General features: G+C 42.5%; 2 protein-coding genes across 3 annotated transcripts in view; one reads left to right on the forward strand and one right to left on the reverse strand.

Moving 5' to 3' along the window:
* The first annotated feature begins 97 nt into the window (after positions 1-97).
* Positions 98-13,940, forward strand: LOC122403068 (probable E3 ubiquitin-protein ligase HERC4). Its single transcript, XM_043406358.1, has 19 exons — positions 98-552; positions 1,027-1,107; positions 1,740-1,935; positions 2,012-2,119; positions 2,249-2,371; positions 2,462-2,737; positions 2,804-2,955; positions 3,094-3,210; positions 3,279-3,545; positions 3,611-3,738; positions 3,940-4,105; positions 4,180-4,479; positions 4,557-4,742; positions 4,813-4,896; positions 4,955-5,119; positions 5,184-5,494; positions 5,627-5,776; positions 5,853-6,192; positions 13,010-13,940. The coding sequence occupies exons 2-19, from the start codon at positions 1,105-1,107 to the stop codon at positions 13,160-13,162; spliced, it is 3,225 nt and encodes a 1,074-aa protein (XP_043262293.1). The 5' UTR covers positions 98-552; positions 1,027-1,104; the 3' UTR covers positions 13,163-13,940.
* A 150-nt stretch (positions 13,941-14,090) lies between these two features.
* The window catches only part of LOC122403072 (extensin-like), a 31,667-nt gene continuing 29,797 nt past the window's right edge, over positions 14,091-15,960 (reverse strand). For both annotated transcript variants that reach the window (XM_043406368.1, XM_043406369.1), the window contains one exon: positions 14,091-15,301. In XM_043406368.1, the coding sequence (XP_043262303.1) occupies positions 15,023-15,301 (279 nt within the window). In that variant the 3' untranslated portion in view covers positions 14,091-15,022. The remainder of the gene's footprint in view (positions 15,302-15,960) is intronic.

Here is a 15,960-nt window from a genome sequence, read left to right on the forward strand (position 1 = left end):
TTTTAAAATATCCATAGTACCTCACGATTGTTTGAGGGTCCGTGAATTTGTATAGGGAATTATTAAATATTTATTCTTGTCGGATATGTTCCATTTAAAAATATTAATATAACCCTTTAACCCCTAATTACTATCGGAAGTACAGATGTAGTTGAAATTCAAAAGTTTCTATAAATTTCTTTAGAGAACGAAATTTATTACTATCTAAAAACTACTATGGAACATCTTTTCGGATTCTTGACTATTTAACGGTGTTCTGTTTTCAAAAACCTTCATTTAACTAATATTTTAAAACGAGCAATTTCATTCGCGCGTCAAGGGTCTGCAATAAAGATTAAAAAAAACACTGCAATACTATTTCGTAGGTGTATTATTACGACACTGCAGTCTAGGTTTTTCCATTCTTGCGATTGTAATCTTCTAACAGTGAATGGTCATTAAAACGAAAAACTTATCTTTTGGCTTGCAAATAAAATCGTACCACATTTAAAAATTTTCTGTATTAATAATTGTACTTAAACACTTTCCATAAACATTGTACCTACGAGAAATGTAAGTAACGAGCGAAACGACGACTGTTACGTATTTTAGTAAAAGAATAAATTCTTATCAGCTCATAATTGAAATTTGCTGCATTTCACTTTCGAAGTCGTTCTTGCGTTGTTGATTTGTTACTATTCAGATCCATAAATACTGTCATGTTTTAAGCTACTTAAATTTCTTCCGTTTCTCTTAACCTAGCCCGCTTAAATTCAGATTATGACAGGATAAACAGGTACAATGAATAGAACTTTTTTCCAAGTACGTTGTATTAAACGTAACATTTTACGCAATGTCATCTTTAACTATAACTTTACGTTTAAATACAATTTTATGTTTCTGTGTGCTTTGCGTCGAAACGTTAAATAATATATCAATAATATACGATGTTTCTAAAGAAATAAACCGATATATAAAAATAATGTTCTTCTTTTATAAACATGTTTTTCAAACTTAACAGAGGATTGTAAAGAACGTTATTTTTAGGATATACCACATGTTTTTCATAAATAGCATGTCCCGTCTGCACCTCTGATGCTTTCAGTTTGAGAGAAACAGAAAAATATGGTTAGTCGCCGATATACCTGTTTTCAGCCAAACTTTATCATCGATACTTACTACTTTACTATATGTATAATGTTTTAAAAGTATGTGTAACTTGGCATGCACCTAATTTGCTTGAAATTTTTAAAATCGAGATTCGATCGTTTCTTCGGACGTCAATTCAAGACTCATGTTTCTAATGTATACTTAATTAAGCAAAACAGAAGAAGTTGTAGCATGAGGTACAATTGTTTTATTTTTACCAAGAATTAACGTTACGATACATTATAAAGGTATTCTGTGATCAAAAAATGAGACTAAAATGTTTTTACGAACATAAAACTTTATATATTGTTACATGACAGTCTAATCTTATTTTTACATCAATGTTAGATTCATTTGTTTGCATCGTAGTTATTCATTGTATTAGTTGCGTCTATTTTTAAATTTATTCCGTTAAAAATGGTAAACGCAATACAACGCATTAATTTTATTTTTTATCTTCAGATATAGTGCATGTTTAATATTTAAAAGCCAAGTACATGTATATAACTGTAAACAGTATTATATTTACGATATTCTGTATTGTAAAACAGTACAAATATAAATAGAAGAAAGCAACGATAATTATGATTTCTGTATCTGTATTTGCATAGGCAAACTGGACCAAAAAGCGACGTCTGGCTTGTGAGCCTGTTGTAGCAGAGGAATATCCATTACTCGAAGTAATAACAGATATGTTTTGCTGGGGTAGTAATATAAGCGGGGAACTGGGTTTAGGTGATATCGAGGATAAGAATATTTTAACACCCCGTGAAATAAACTTTAAAACAGCAGGGGAAATTGAACAAAGTAAGAGTTAATTCAACCAAAGTGCACGTAACAATTTTTTTTTATAATCATCACCTTTCAAATAATTTTACCGTAGTTGCGTGTGGTGAAAATTATACGATAGTTATTACCCGTGATGGCCAAATATATTCATGTGGAACAAATGATTCTGGACAACTCGGCCATAAGGGAAGTAAAAGATTGCGTAAGTATGAGAAACGCGAATCCTTGAATTAAGTAAACCTAAAAATTTGTAACATTTGAGTGGCAAATCTTATTTTTCATAGAGATTAAAAACCTGTTATCGATGTCGACAAAATTATTTTATGTTTAGAGTTGGTACCTGACTTGGATGCATTTGTATTTAAAAAGGCAGCTTGTGGCGAGCACCACACGGTAGTAGTAAATGAATGGGGGCAGCTGTTTAGTTGGGGATTTAACGGAGAAAGCCAGCTAGGTAATATTACCAAAATTAATAAGAGTTTCCTTTCGAAAATCTCTAGAAATTTCAAAATTTCATCCAGTTAATATCTCGACCGAGTTGCAGGTTTATATCCAAAAAATATTATCGAGTGTACGCCGTGTATGGTAAAGGCACTTGGTACTAGCGTAATTGTGCAAATAGCTTGCGGCGCGAAACATACGCTCGCGTTGACAAACAATGGTGAATTATACAGTTGGGGTTCTAATAACAAAGGGCAACTTGGTTTGGATTCTCACATTATAACCCGTATAAAGCCTAAACTTGTAAGTAGTCTAGTCGGTGTGCCTATTGCTTTTATTGCCTGCGGATGGTATCACAGCATAGCCATATCAAAATCAGGTAACTTAATAGAAAGAAAGGAAAACTGTTTCTTATAGAACGTGGAAGTAAATAAATCTTTTGCAGGAGCTATATTCGGCTGGGGCAAAAATACGTTTGGTCAATTGGGGCTAAACAACACACAGGACACATACATTCCTTGCCAGTTGCAAACCTTACAAAATGCAAAAGTATGTTACGCAGCGTGTGGCGAAGAATTTTCTGTATTTTTGACATTGGTAAGTACTCTGAACCTGCGTTGTACGAAGTTTTATCAATATTGAATGGTTGTGAGATTGTCTAGGTAACACCTGATTACCATTCACTCTTTTATTATATTGTTACGTTTACATCCGTACATTACCTCATTATTCCAGGATGGTGGAGTATTCACATGCGGAGCAGGAATGTATGGTCAGTTGGGACATGGAAATAGCTCGAATGAAATTTTGCCTCGTCAAGTTATGGAACTTATGGGTAGCACAGTTACACAGGTATATCACAATGTTGTAAGTTATTTCTCTTGTTGGTTAACGCGTTATGTAAATATTTGTTTTGTAAGATCTCGTGCGGTAAAAGTCACACATTGGCACTGGTGCCATCCCGTGGTAGAATTTACGCATGGGGTGTGAGCAGGTCAGGACAATTGGGCTATGGTTTAACACGTAGCGTAGCCACTCCACAGGTAGTACACGGACCATGGGTTGCCCCTAATGGCACTGCAATGATCGATCTTGACAAGGAATTCAGTTTCTCCAGCATCGACTGTATAGTTACACATATTTTTACTGGTGGCGATCACTGTTTTGCAACCGTAATTCCACGGAAGGTTGGTTTCTCAATGCTCAAGCCCACATTAATAATATAATTTCTAATATAATGTAATTTCTGCAGGATAATGTAAAACCAGATGACTGTAGAATATTAGGATCCTCTTATCGAATTCTTGAAATAAACGAGGAACAATTAATGGCATGTCAGAGAGTCCCACCAAGCTCGCCCATTGATCATGACCTTATGATGTGAGTAGAAAAGTTAGTACCTAAGATTATTCCAAATGCGTGTCGTAAACAGATTTCACATTTCTTTGGGCGGTAAATTGAATTTAAAATAAAATTCTACTGCGTTCTCTATAAATTGTTATCTTTAGTCTTAGTTTATCAAACCGCCCTGTATAATCGATGATAGAATTTGTAACATTTGGTGAACCGATGTTCTTACAGATATTTAGAGACTGTATTTAAGAGTCAAGCATGTTTGAATGGATCATTTTTGCTTAACGATAACCACTATGGATGCTCAAGTAAACAACACGGACTGGATCTGAATCGAGCGAGTAGATCATTTGGAATTATTAGGGAATTGGATAACAACACGATTCAAGAACTGGTATACACGAAAATAAGTCTTACGAAAGATCAAATACATTTTAAATTACTACGAATTAATTATTCCTTCTTTAGATATTTACTTGCATATCAGAGAGCTTGATTCCATCCTGCGCTAGTTTACCATCTAGCGTATATTGTCCGGAATCTTTAAGAATCTTCTTAATATTACCTTTGTATCACGGTTTTGCAGATCCCATTAATCGTAATTTATTGCATAAACCATTTTGCAAAGCTGTTTTAGCATTAAAACCAGAGGTGCTTGAAATTGTATCTAAATGGTGGGCGGAAGCACCATCGCACTATTTCGAAAGATTAGTCAGAATTCATAAGTCGGTTGTTCTTCAGTACGTAAAAGAATCGAAAACAACTAAGGTAATGATCATGATCGCTTCATTCGTCAAACAGTGAAATACTTATTTCTGTAATACTGTAGAAAACAAATTTATCAGGTTGTGTCGTGGGATACGACGCTTCAACTTGTCTTAGATTTGTTACGTTTGTTGAACAAATTGAATAATGAAGGCAAAGAAAGGAATATTGTGCCGTACGCTACGTTTCATTTACCAGAATTGATAGAGTATATAGACATTAGAGACGATTATGTAAAGTGGATCGTAGAAAAGGAACATTATTCTGTAAGTTGAATCCACAATCTATGATTTGCCAAGTCCCGACTTTCCTTTAAATAATTCAAATTGTTTTCAGTGCCAGAAGGTGTTCTGTAACTATCCTTTTCTTCTCGACGCTCAAGCAAAGACCATATTGCTTGAAACGGACCAAGACATTCAGGTACAAAGTGATCTTATTTTGTCGCAATTTTTAAACTAACTTCTCCATGTTACGTTAGATGCAGTCAGCGATAAACGAGGCTGCGACGAATGAATTGTTTTTGTACCAAGGGCTCCAGAATATTCAATTTGTGCTGTTCAATGTGTCGCGTGAGAATATAGTTCCAGACACTTTATGGGAATTGTATAACTACCATTACAAAGACTTGAAGAGACCTCTACGAGTGAGTATTGTAAAAAAAGTTTAAATAACTTATGGGTAAAGTTCCATTAATAAAATTATTGTAGGTGAAGTTTCTCAATGAGGAAGCAGAAGACGCGGGAGGCGTTAAAAAAGAATTCTTTATGCTTCTGTTAAAAGAAATTCTTGATCCAAAATATGGTATGTTTAAGCAATACGAAGAGACCAGAATCATTTGGTTCAGCGAAGACTCTTTCGAGGATGAGAATATGTATTTTCTAATCGGAGTCATTTGTGGACTTGCCATTTACAATTTCATTATTATCGATTTACCATTTCCACTGGCTTTATATAAAAAGTTGTTGCACGAGCCAGTCGGACTGATCGACGTTAAAGAAATGTCGCCAGTGGTCGCCAAGTATGATATGATGTTTTTTAAAATATGTTGAATTTTAAGGTGCAAAAGACTGCGTATGGACACTCGAGATAAAATACTTGGTGTCTTGTCCAAACCTTTACGAGCATTATGGTGATATTGATATTGTTGCAGGGGCATGCAAAGCGTACTTGATTACGACGAATCAGATTTCGAAGAAGTCTTTTGTTTGAATTTCGAGGTTGTCAGGGAAGCGTTTGGTGAGAAAAGAATATACGAACTTATACCAGGAGGTAGTAAAATTCCTGTTACATTGAAAAATAAGTACATATTTCCAAATGTTTCTGTTCTATTTTCTCGTATGCGTTCTCGTAAATAATAACATCGTTATTGTTTGTAGAAAACAGTTTATTGACTTGTACGTAGATTATATACTGAACAAATCTGTTGAAGTTCATTTTAAAGAATTTCACAAAGGTTTCCATAAAGTTTGCGGCGGACGAGTGTTAGAATTGTTTCATAGTTACGAATTAATGGCAGTGGTAGTAGGAAACGAAGATTACGATTGGGAGGAGTTGGAAAAGAATGCAATGTACAAAGGAGGGTATACGAAAAACGATCCCACGATTCTACTGTTTTGGCAAATATTTCGTGAACTGCCTTTGGAAGAGAAGAAAAAGTTTTTATTATTTTTAACCGGAAGCGATAGAATACCTATACAAGGCATGAAAGCGATCAAGGTAGGTTGGTAGTATTATGGTTGCATGTGTGGCCTCGCCTCCTATGCTCGCCACCAGAGGGGTCGCGCTCTCACAAGCGCTCGACTGACCCCCTTGGTTACTATATATACAATCCTCTTTCCAATATCCACTTGAGCACCATGCTGGACATTGGCAAAGAAATGACCAAAATCCCCAAAACACCATCAGACATAACCTCAACAGAGCAACAACCTCCCATGCTCGCCACTAGAGCACCCACCTGAACACCACGCTGGACATTGACAAAGAAATTACCAAAATCCCAAAACACCATCAGACATAACTTCAACAGAGCAACCACCACCACCCGCGCATACTCCAAAACAATAAAACCCCGACCCTGAACTTATTAACCTCATCAAGCTCCGAAACAGATATCGGCGTAAATTCCAAAATACTGCTAACCTGCTCCATAGATACCTAAAAAACTCACTCACCAACCAAATCAAGTCTAAAATCCGCGACCTTAAAAACACCTCCTTGGACTCATAAACTCTCCCAAATTGAAGCAAATCCCATTTCCCTACGGACCACCTACAAAGCCCTAAAACATAACAAAACCAACATTCCACCCCTCACCGACGGTGTAACTCCATAGCTCACACAAGACAAAGCCGAACTTCCTTGCTAAAACATTCCAACTACAACCTCCTCACTCCAACAATTCTACAGATCGAGGGACGGATCTCCACGCCCACAATCTTACCACTTTTCCAACACCACCCCACTCAACTCAGAGTACATCACCCCGCAACTAGTCCTCAAACTCATCAAGAGTTTAAGGAACAACAAATCCCCAGGACACAACAAAATCACCGCAATTCAACTTAAAAACCCACCTAATAGAATGATCCTACAACTATACTACATCCTCAGGCAAATCTATAAGCCTATTTCCTCAAAGCATGGAAAATCACAAAAATCATACCTTTCCCCAAACCAGGAAAAGTTCACGCTAACCCAAACAACTACAGACCTATCAGCCTCCTAAGCCTCCTCGGTAAAATCCTGGAAAAAATCATCCTCGCCCAAATCAAAATACACCTTACAGGGAACAACACCCTAATCTTGGAACAATTCAGCTTTCGGGCCAACACTCCACTATCCACCAAGCCCTCGGACAGCAGGAAGACATTGCACTAGAAGTGAACAAGTCCTTTGGCTCTAGTCCTGCTAGACCTCCAAAAGGCCTTCGACACTGTCAGGCACAATGGACTCCTGCTCAAACTACATCATATCAACCTACTTAACACTAGAAAGACTGAAACTTAGTATATACCTCTATTGGCCAAAAGCAGTCAAAATGACTGCATTGTGAAAGACTAACTAATGTGTAAAGAAATTTATTTAAAATTAATTTTTAATATTATGTTATAATATTATGAATTTAGGGCGCAGAAATAAAATAAACACCTTGAGACTACAGGGGCAACAATTAGGGTGAATATCGATTCTGACCAGGTGGGTCCGATCGACCTCGTCTCGAGTCTCGACTCTTACACAAGAAAACAATCGAGTATTGTTCCAACTTCGTGTCTTCGGTGTTTTCATTCCTGTGGTTGCCTTTGGAATCAATTCTTTTCGCTCGATCATGATGCATTCAATCGATGATCGATAACCTTCTTCTTGCGCTTTCTACCGACGATGTGATATCAAAATGGAGAAAGAAACGTAGATGGATAGTGTGTACAAGGTGTTTTATAAAACGTGAAATTGAACATAATTGTCGATAATTAATAGTGATGTTGATCTAATCGTTTAATACGTATTGCCAGACAGACCTAACCCAGACATAACCCAGACATAACACAGACCTAACCCAGACTTAATCCAGACCTAACCCAGACCTAACCCAGACTTAATTCAGACTTATTCCAGACCTAACCCAGACTTAATTCAGACTTATTCCAGACCTAACCCAGACCTAACCCAGACTTAATTCAGACTTATTCCAGACCTAACCCAGACCTAACCCAGACCTTACGTGGGGAAATCCTCATGGACACCCGCGGGCCCACCCGATGGGCGGGCCGGCGGGTAGTGCCGGACTCTTACCGGCTAAAACCCCACGGTGACCATCCTCAAGCGCTTGGCGAGGGACCGGGAACTCTAGTGAGACATCACAGAGTCCCTCGCCGCGCCGTGCCTTTTCAGGCCCTCCCCGGTGAGAGGCACTCCTCCCACCGCATTTCCACTCAACCGCAGGCGCCTGGTCACCAGCGCCCGCGGCCCCGTGACATGGGACTAAGCCGCCGGCCGCGGGGCCACGTTGGCCGCAGGACACACCCGCAGCCAACTGGCCAACCTGCGGCCTTAGGTCAAACCCGCGGCAAATATCCCATGCCCCAGTCCACTCACACACACATTCACACGCGCAACGCATTCATACCGGTGTTTGGTCCGCGGGAGCTTTCGCTCCGACCTCCGGGATGCCATGCGAGGATGCAGCCACCAGCCTTCTCAGGTTGATGACCCCATCCCCGCATCCCATCCCAGCGGCTGCCCCTATCCGCCACCTGGGGACGCGCCACGTAGGGGTTCACCTCCCCTGCCGCCTGGACAACCAAACGGGTGCGTGGAGACCTAACCCAGACCTAACCCAGACCTAACCCAGACCTAACCCAGACCTAACACAGACCTTTTGTACGTGGGGAAATCCTCATGGACACCCGCGGGCCCACCCGATGGGCGGGCCGGCGGGTAGTGCCGGACTCTTACCGGCTAAAACCCCACGGTGACCATCCTCAAGCGCTTGGCGAGGGACCGGGAACTCTAGTGAGACATCACAGAGTCCCTCGCCGCGCCGTGCCTTTTCAGGCCCTCCCCGGTGAGAGGCACTCCTCCCACCGCATTTCCACTCAACCGCAGGCGCCTGGTCACCAGCGCCCGCGGCCCCGTGACATGGGACTAAGCCGCCGGCCGCGGGGCCACGTTGGCCGCAGGACACACCCGCAGCCAACTGGCCAACCTGCGGCCTTAGGTCAAACCCGCGGCAAATATCCCATGCCCCAGTCCACTCACACACACATTCACACGCGCAACACATTCATACCGGTGTTTGGTCCGCGGGGGCTTTCGCTCCGACCTCCGGGATGCCATGCGAGGATGCAGACACCAGCCTTCATAGGTTGATGACCTCATTCCCGCATCCCATCCCAGAGGCTGCCCCTATCCGCCACCTGGGGACGCGCCACGTAGGGGTTCACCTCCCCTGCCGCCTGGACAACCAAACGGGTGCGTGGAGACCTAACCCAGACCTAACACAGACCTAACCCAGACCTAACCCAGACCTAACACAGACCTGTACGTGGGGAAATCCTCATGGACACCCGCGGGCCCACCCGATGGGCGGGCCGGCGGGTAGTGCCGGACTCTTACCGGCTAAAACCCCACGGTGACCATCCTCAGGCGCTTGGCGAGGGACCGGGAACTCTAGTGAGACATCACAGAGTCCCCCGCCGCGCCGTGCCTTTTCAGGCCCTTCCCGGTGAGAGGCACTCCTCTCACCGCATTTCCACTCAGCCACAGGCGCCTGGTCACCAGCGCCCGCGGCCCCGTGACATGGGACTAAGCCGCCGGCCGCGGGGCCACGTTGGCCGCAGGACACACCCGCAGCCAACTGGCCAACCTGCGGCCTTAGGTCAAACCCGCGGCAAATATCCCATGCCCCAGTCCACTCACACACACATTCACACGCGCAACGCATTCATACCGGTGTTTGGTCCGCGGGAGCTTTCGCTCCGACCTCCGGGATGCCATGCGAGGATGCAGACACCAGCCTTCATAGGTTGATGACCTCATTCCCGCATCCCATCCCAGCGGCTGCCCCTATCCGCCACCTGGGGACGCGCCACGTAGGGGTTCACCTCCCCTGCCGCCTGGACAACCAAACGGGTGCGTGGAGACCTACCCAGACCTAACCCAGACCTAACCCAGACCTAACCCAGACCTAACACAGACCTTTTTTTTTGTACGTGGGGAAATCCTCATGGACACCCGCGGGCCCACCCGATGGGCGGGCCGGCGGGTAGTGCCGGACTCTTACCGGCTAAAACCCCACGGTGACCATCCTCAGGCGCTTGGCGAGGGACCGGGAACTCTAGTGAGACATCACAGAGTCCCCCGCCGCGCCGTGCCTTTTCAGGCCCTCCCCGGTGAGAGGCACTCCTCCCACCGCATTTCCACTCAACCGCAGGCGCCTGGTCACCAGCGCCCGCGGCCCCGTGACATGGGACTAAGCCGCCGGCCGCGGGGCCACGTTGGCCGCAGGACACACCCGCAGCCAACTGGCCAACCTGCGGCCTTAGGTCAAACCCGCGGCAAATATCCCATGCCCCAGTCCACTCACACACACATTCACACGCGCAACGCATTCATACCGGTGTTTGGTCCGCGGGAGCTTTCGCTCCGACCTCCGGGATGCCATGCGAGGATGCAGCAGCCACCAGCCTTCTAGGTTGATGACCTCATTCCCGCATCCCATCCCAGCGGCTGCCCCTATCCGCCACCTGGGGACGCGCCACGTAGGGGTTCGACTATTCCAGACCTACCCAGACTAATTCAGACTATTCCAGACCTAACCCAGACCTAACCCAGACCTAACCCAGACCTAACCCAGACCTAACCCAGACCTAACCCAGACCTTTTTTTTTGTACGTGGGGAAATCCTCATGGACACCCGCGGGCCCACCCGATGGGCGGGCCGGCGGGTAGTGCCGGACTCTTACCGGCTAAAACCCCACGGTGACCATCCTCAGGCGCTTGGCGAGGGACCGGGAACTCTAGTGAGACATCACAGAGTCCCCCGCCGCGCCGTGCCTTTTCAGGCCCTTCCCGGTGAGAGGCACTCCTCCCACCGCATTTCCACTCAACCGCAGGCGCCTGGTCACCAGCGCCCGCGGCCCCGTGACATGGGACTAAGCCGCCGGCCGCGGGGCCATGTTGGCCGCAGGACACACCCGCAGCCAACTGGCCAACCTGCGGCCTTAGGTCAAACCCGCGGCAAATATCCCATGCCCCAGTCCACTCACACACACATTCACACGCGCAACGCATTCATACCGGTGTTTGGTCCGCGGGAGCTTTCGCTCCGACCTCCGGGATGCCATGCGAGGATGCAGCCAGACCTAACCCAGACCTAACCCAGACCTAACCCAGACTTAATTCAGACTTATTCCAGACCTAACCCAGACCTAACCCAAACCTAGGTCTGGGTTAGGTCTGGAATAAGTCTGAATTAAGTCTGAATTAAGCCTGGGTTAGGTCTGGGTTAGATCTGGGTTAGGTCTGGGTTAGGTACGCCCAAATTGACAATTTATCATGTACTTGTATGTTATCATGTGTTGGTAATCGAAAAAAAATGAAAACTGTTATTTCAATACAGAGTCGAACTGGTCATATAAGAAATTTACTCAATTCAATAATAAGAGTCATTTGATTATTCAAAATTTCCCAAGCAGTCAAAATGACTGCTTTTGACCAATATAGGTATAACACATATACCGGAAATGAAGGAGGGGGGAGGTAACTACAATTATTAATAAACGCATTTATATGTTGTGCAAAAAGTCACAAAATTCTAAGAAATTGTGTCATTATATACATAATTGTTTTTCTAATTGAAATTAAAAAGCAGTCAAAATGACTTCCTTGGGCAATCTAGTGTTAAACACCTAATCAAAATAACACACATCTTCCTGTCAAACAGAACTATATCAGTAATCTACAATGGTACACAATCCACTCCCAGAACACTTCACATCGGGGTCCTCCAGGGGTCAGTTCTGGGTCCCATACTCTTCAACATCTACATCAACGACATTCCCAAAAATTCCAATACCAAGCTAGTCCTCTATGACACTGCAATCTACTCCTCCTCATGGGCTCACAACCAAGGAGTCGAGTAATATCCAGTGATGACTTGTTGGCTAAGCACCTGTAAACTAAACGGGGCGAGGGCAAGGAACTCTGAAGTCACGCTACATAGTAGTAGGGTCTCCATAACCACGAAAGATACATTTTTGTTCTATTCATGGCTAGTATTATGAGCGTACGGTTATGCCAATACCTCTCAGTCTTGTCCTACCCTTCTCTGTCCCTAGTTTGCCTGTTTAGTTTGCATCCTTTGCCACGCGATGGAATTGTAGTTGTGAGCGACTCAGCCAATAATGACAATGCGTGTGCCTAACTATCAAGTCATCACTGGATAGTATGCACAAGTTCACTTAAATCACATCCTCCAATTCACACAGACCTGGAAACTGACCATAAACCCAACAAAAACTGAGGCAATCTTCTTCACCCGCAAACATCACCATAGACAACCACCTCATCGCCTGGTCCAAAAAGGTGGAATACCTGGGAATCTGGTTCGACACAAAATTAAAATGGCAGCATAACATCCAAGACCAAGTGTGCAAAGGAATTTTTTTGGTGTCTTGCGTACACTCTATCGCCTCATCTTCAGAAACAGCCCGCTCTCCACCTCTCTCAAACTCCGCCTATGCAAAACCTGCGTCCGCTCGATCATCACATACGAAGCGGAAATCTGATGCATAGCAGCAAAAATACACATTTCCAAAATCCAGGTAATCCAAAATAAGTACCTCCTCATAATACTAAACAAACCCCGATATCACACAACCGGAAGCCTTACTGACGAGTCCACTAGCGCCCCCTCATTTCCTTTTCCGTCCTCCTACGATAGTTCGAATTTCTACCGCAGCGAAGCAGCGCCACACATGCAATTTTTAAACGTTTAAACAGTTTCAACTAAGCGTTTTGTTGTCTGTTACAGATTACGATGCAACCATTGGGCGATGAACGTAGGTTGCCCGTCGCTCATACGTGTTTCAATTTACTCGATCTCCCACGATATCAGACCCAAGAACGATTACGATACAAGCTGCAACAAGCTATACAACAAACACACGGTTTTTCGTTAGTCTGAAACTTTTTTCCTATTTAGTTGTACAACATTTGCATAATACGGCGTAAAATCTTAATCGGAATTTTGTTATCTTACACCGCAAGATTGAATGAATTGATCCTTAGTAGTAAGAATTTGGAGTAATATTATTATGCAATGAAACGAGATTGAACAATTAACAACAGTACGCGCAACGAACGGGCTAGGAAAAGAAAATGCATCACTTTAGCGAGACACACGATTTTATAAATACGAGTATTATAAACGATCTATTAAACGATTTATTTAAAACGATAGAATATTTATAATACCGCAAATGAATTTGAATTTAAAAAGAAAAGCAAGATGATTTCAGGGGAAATTGTTAGCAAATAAACTTCAATCAAAGATCATATTCCTGATAGATTATTTTTTTAATGATTAAACGTACGATTAACGTGTTATTTTTAACGAATAAGATAATCGCCCTCGATGTACATGTTTAATACTTATTTAAACGATAGACCACGAGAGTGTTGATGGTCGACTCTTAGCATTTATTTATTAATCGCGAGTAAATGTTTCTCTTACCTTACTATTTCAATTATAAGGTTGCAAATGAATAAAAATGTGATTTTTTTCAAGCATTCACCACTAGCAAAGTTAGGAAAATTTTATTCACAAATAACGGATAAACATTTGTAGATTCGTTGATAAACTGATTTTCGCCCGCGGATTTTCTTCGTTGTTTTTTCAAAAAATCTGTTAAAAAATGATAATTTTAAGAAGGAAACGCAAGCGAAAGTCAATTAACGAATTGATCTACAATCTCGATCGGTTATTTTTAAATGAAATTTTCTTAATTTTCGCCGTTGCTATATATTCTGTACAAAATAGTTTATACATTTTTTAGTACTCGAATATATATTTTGTATATTTATTTATAAAGCATGAGAATTCACGGTCCACGTTTAAATTTGTAAATATCCTTTATTTATACACATCAATATGTTACATTATTACAAAGTTACGTTATTTGATAGACACGTGGTCGTTCAATCGTTTTACAAAAATGTTTACATTGGGACGTGTTCGTCTTAATGTTTCGCAACATTTTTGTTCGATTTTCATTCGATCTTTCTTATTCGTTTCTTATTTCGCTACTACTCAACATGTCAGTGTTTACCACTCTTTCACGAGATAAAAAGCTTTTGTCAGAAGCATTAGTTTTTTTATTCGTACGTTAACGTTTCGCGTTAAATATTACTTAGAGCTACGCTATTGATCAGCATTTTACTAAAGGTGGGTTGAAACCTAACTCTCAGGGGTGTATCTGAAAGAATAAGTGTAAAAATTTGACTGAAAAGTCACCCGATCCGCGATGTAAGATTTGGGTTCTCGAAACATTTTGCCCTAATGTTTCCAACAACTATGCAATTCATCCAACGCTTGATTTTACGTTTATATGAAAGTGACGAGGATAAAAAGCAATTGTCAGTCTCAGTATATACAAGTTACGTTGAAATTCGAAATCCTAATGAAGATGTTTATCTTGTCTCGTGAAAGCATCGTGCCAATTCGGACCGAGAACTGGAAAAGCGAAAACACAATCCGTGTACAGTCTCGAGTCCTAGAGAAAAAAAAATATTCGATCGATCCATCGTTTCACTCTGGGCGCAGAGTACATTACGTTACTCTGTGCTTTCAGTGCACAAATTTCGAAATCCAACGAGAACAGTCCTGAGCGATTTCTATGTATCGGGACGACATCCTCGTAAAGATGGATATTCCTAGGTTAATTTCCAACAAGAGATCAAAAATCAAGCCCAGGACGACGTTTCCAGAGATAGATAGATAGATAAATAGATAGAGAGAGAAGTAAACAACTATTGAATAGATTCGCTAATGTTGATAGGCTGGGGTAAAGTATTGGGTGCCTGGTGGAGCTCGATAGCCAGGGTACGAACAGTTCAAGGCGTGCTGGGCAAAGAAACCGCTATAATCCTTTTTTATTCTTCGAGGTCTGACGGCAGGTCCTCTCGCCAATTCCATCCTGGCTCTGTTTTCCGCTTCTGTTTGAGCTTTCACCGACGGCGGTGGCCATTTCAAGTCTCCCCTCATGTTTCCACTGACTGGAGCCTTTGTTGCGGCAGGTTGAGCTTGGTAAACGGGCGCTGGTGCCTAAAGTTCCCGACAAAATGCTATTCAAGGAGGCAGACAGAGCAAGAGAGGAGGAAGCTGCACCGCTAGCAGATATTACAAAAGGAGTCATCGAGAAGCTCAGGTGTTCGACAACATACACATACAGGATGTTGCATTTAACTGCAAAAGGTGGAATATCTCATGGAAGGTTTAACTGCGAAAGGTGGAATATTTCATTGAAGGTTTAACTGCAAAAGGTGGAATATCTCATGGAAGGTTTAACTGCGAAAGGTGGAATATCACATGGAAGGTTTAATTGCGAAAGGTGGGATATCTCATGAGGTGGAATATCTCATTGAAGATTTAACTGCAAAAAGTGGGATATGTCATGAGATGGAATATCTCATTGAAGGTTTAATTGCGAAAGGTGGAATATCTCATGGACGATTTAACTGCAAAAGGTGGAATATCTCATGGAAGGTTTAACTGCGAAATGTGGGATATCTCATGAGGTGGAATATCTCATGAGGTAGAATATCTCATGGAAGGTTTAACTGCGAAAGATGGAATAAGTTGTGAGGTGGAATATCTCATTGAAGGTTTAACTGCAAAAGGTGGGATATGTCATGAGATGGAATATCTCATTGATGGTTTAATTGCGAAAGGTGGAATATCTCATGGAAGGTTTAACTGCGAAA

This window comes from Colletes gigas, unplaced genomic scaffold, assembly GCF_013123115.1.
Source record: "Colletes gigas isolate AHSC1104 unplaced genomic scaffold, ASM1312311v1 Colletes_gigas_Sc00043, whole genome shotgun sequence".
Taxonomy (NCBI): Eukaryota; Metazoa; Arthropoda; class Insecta; order Hymenoptera; family Colletidae; genus Colletes; species Colletes gigas.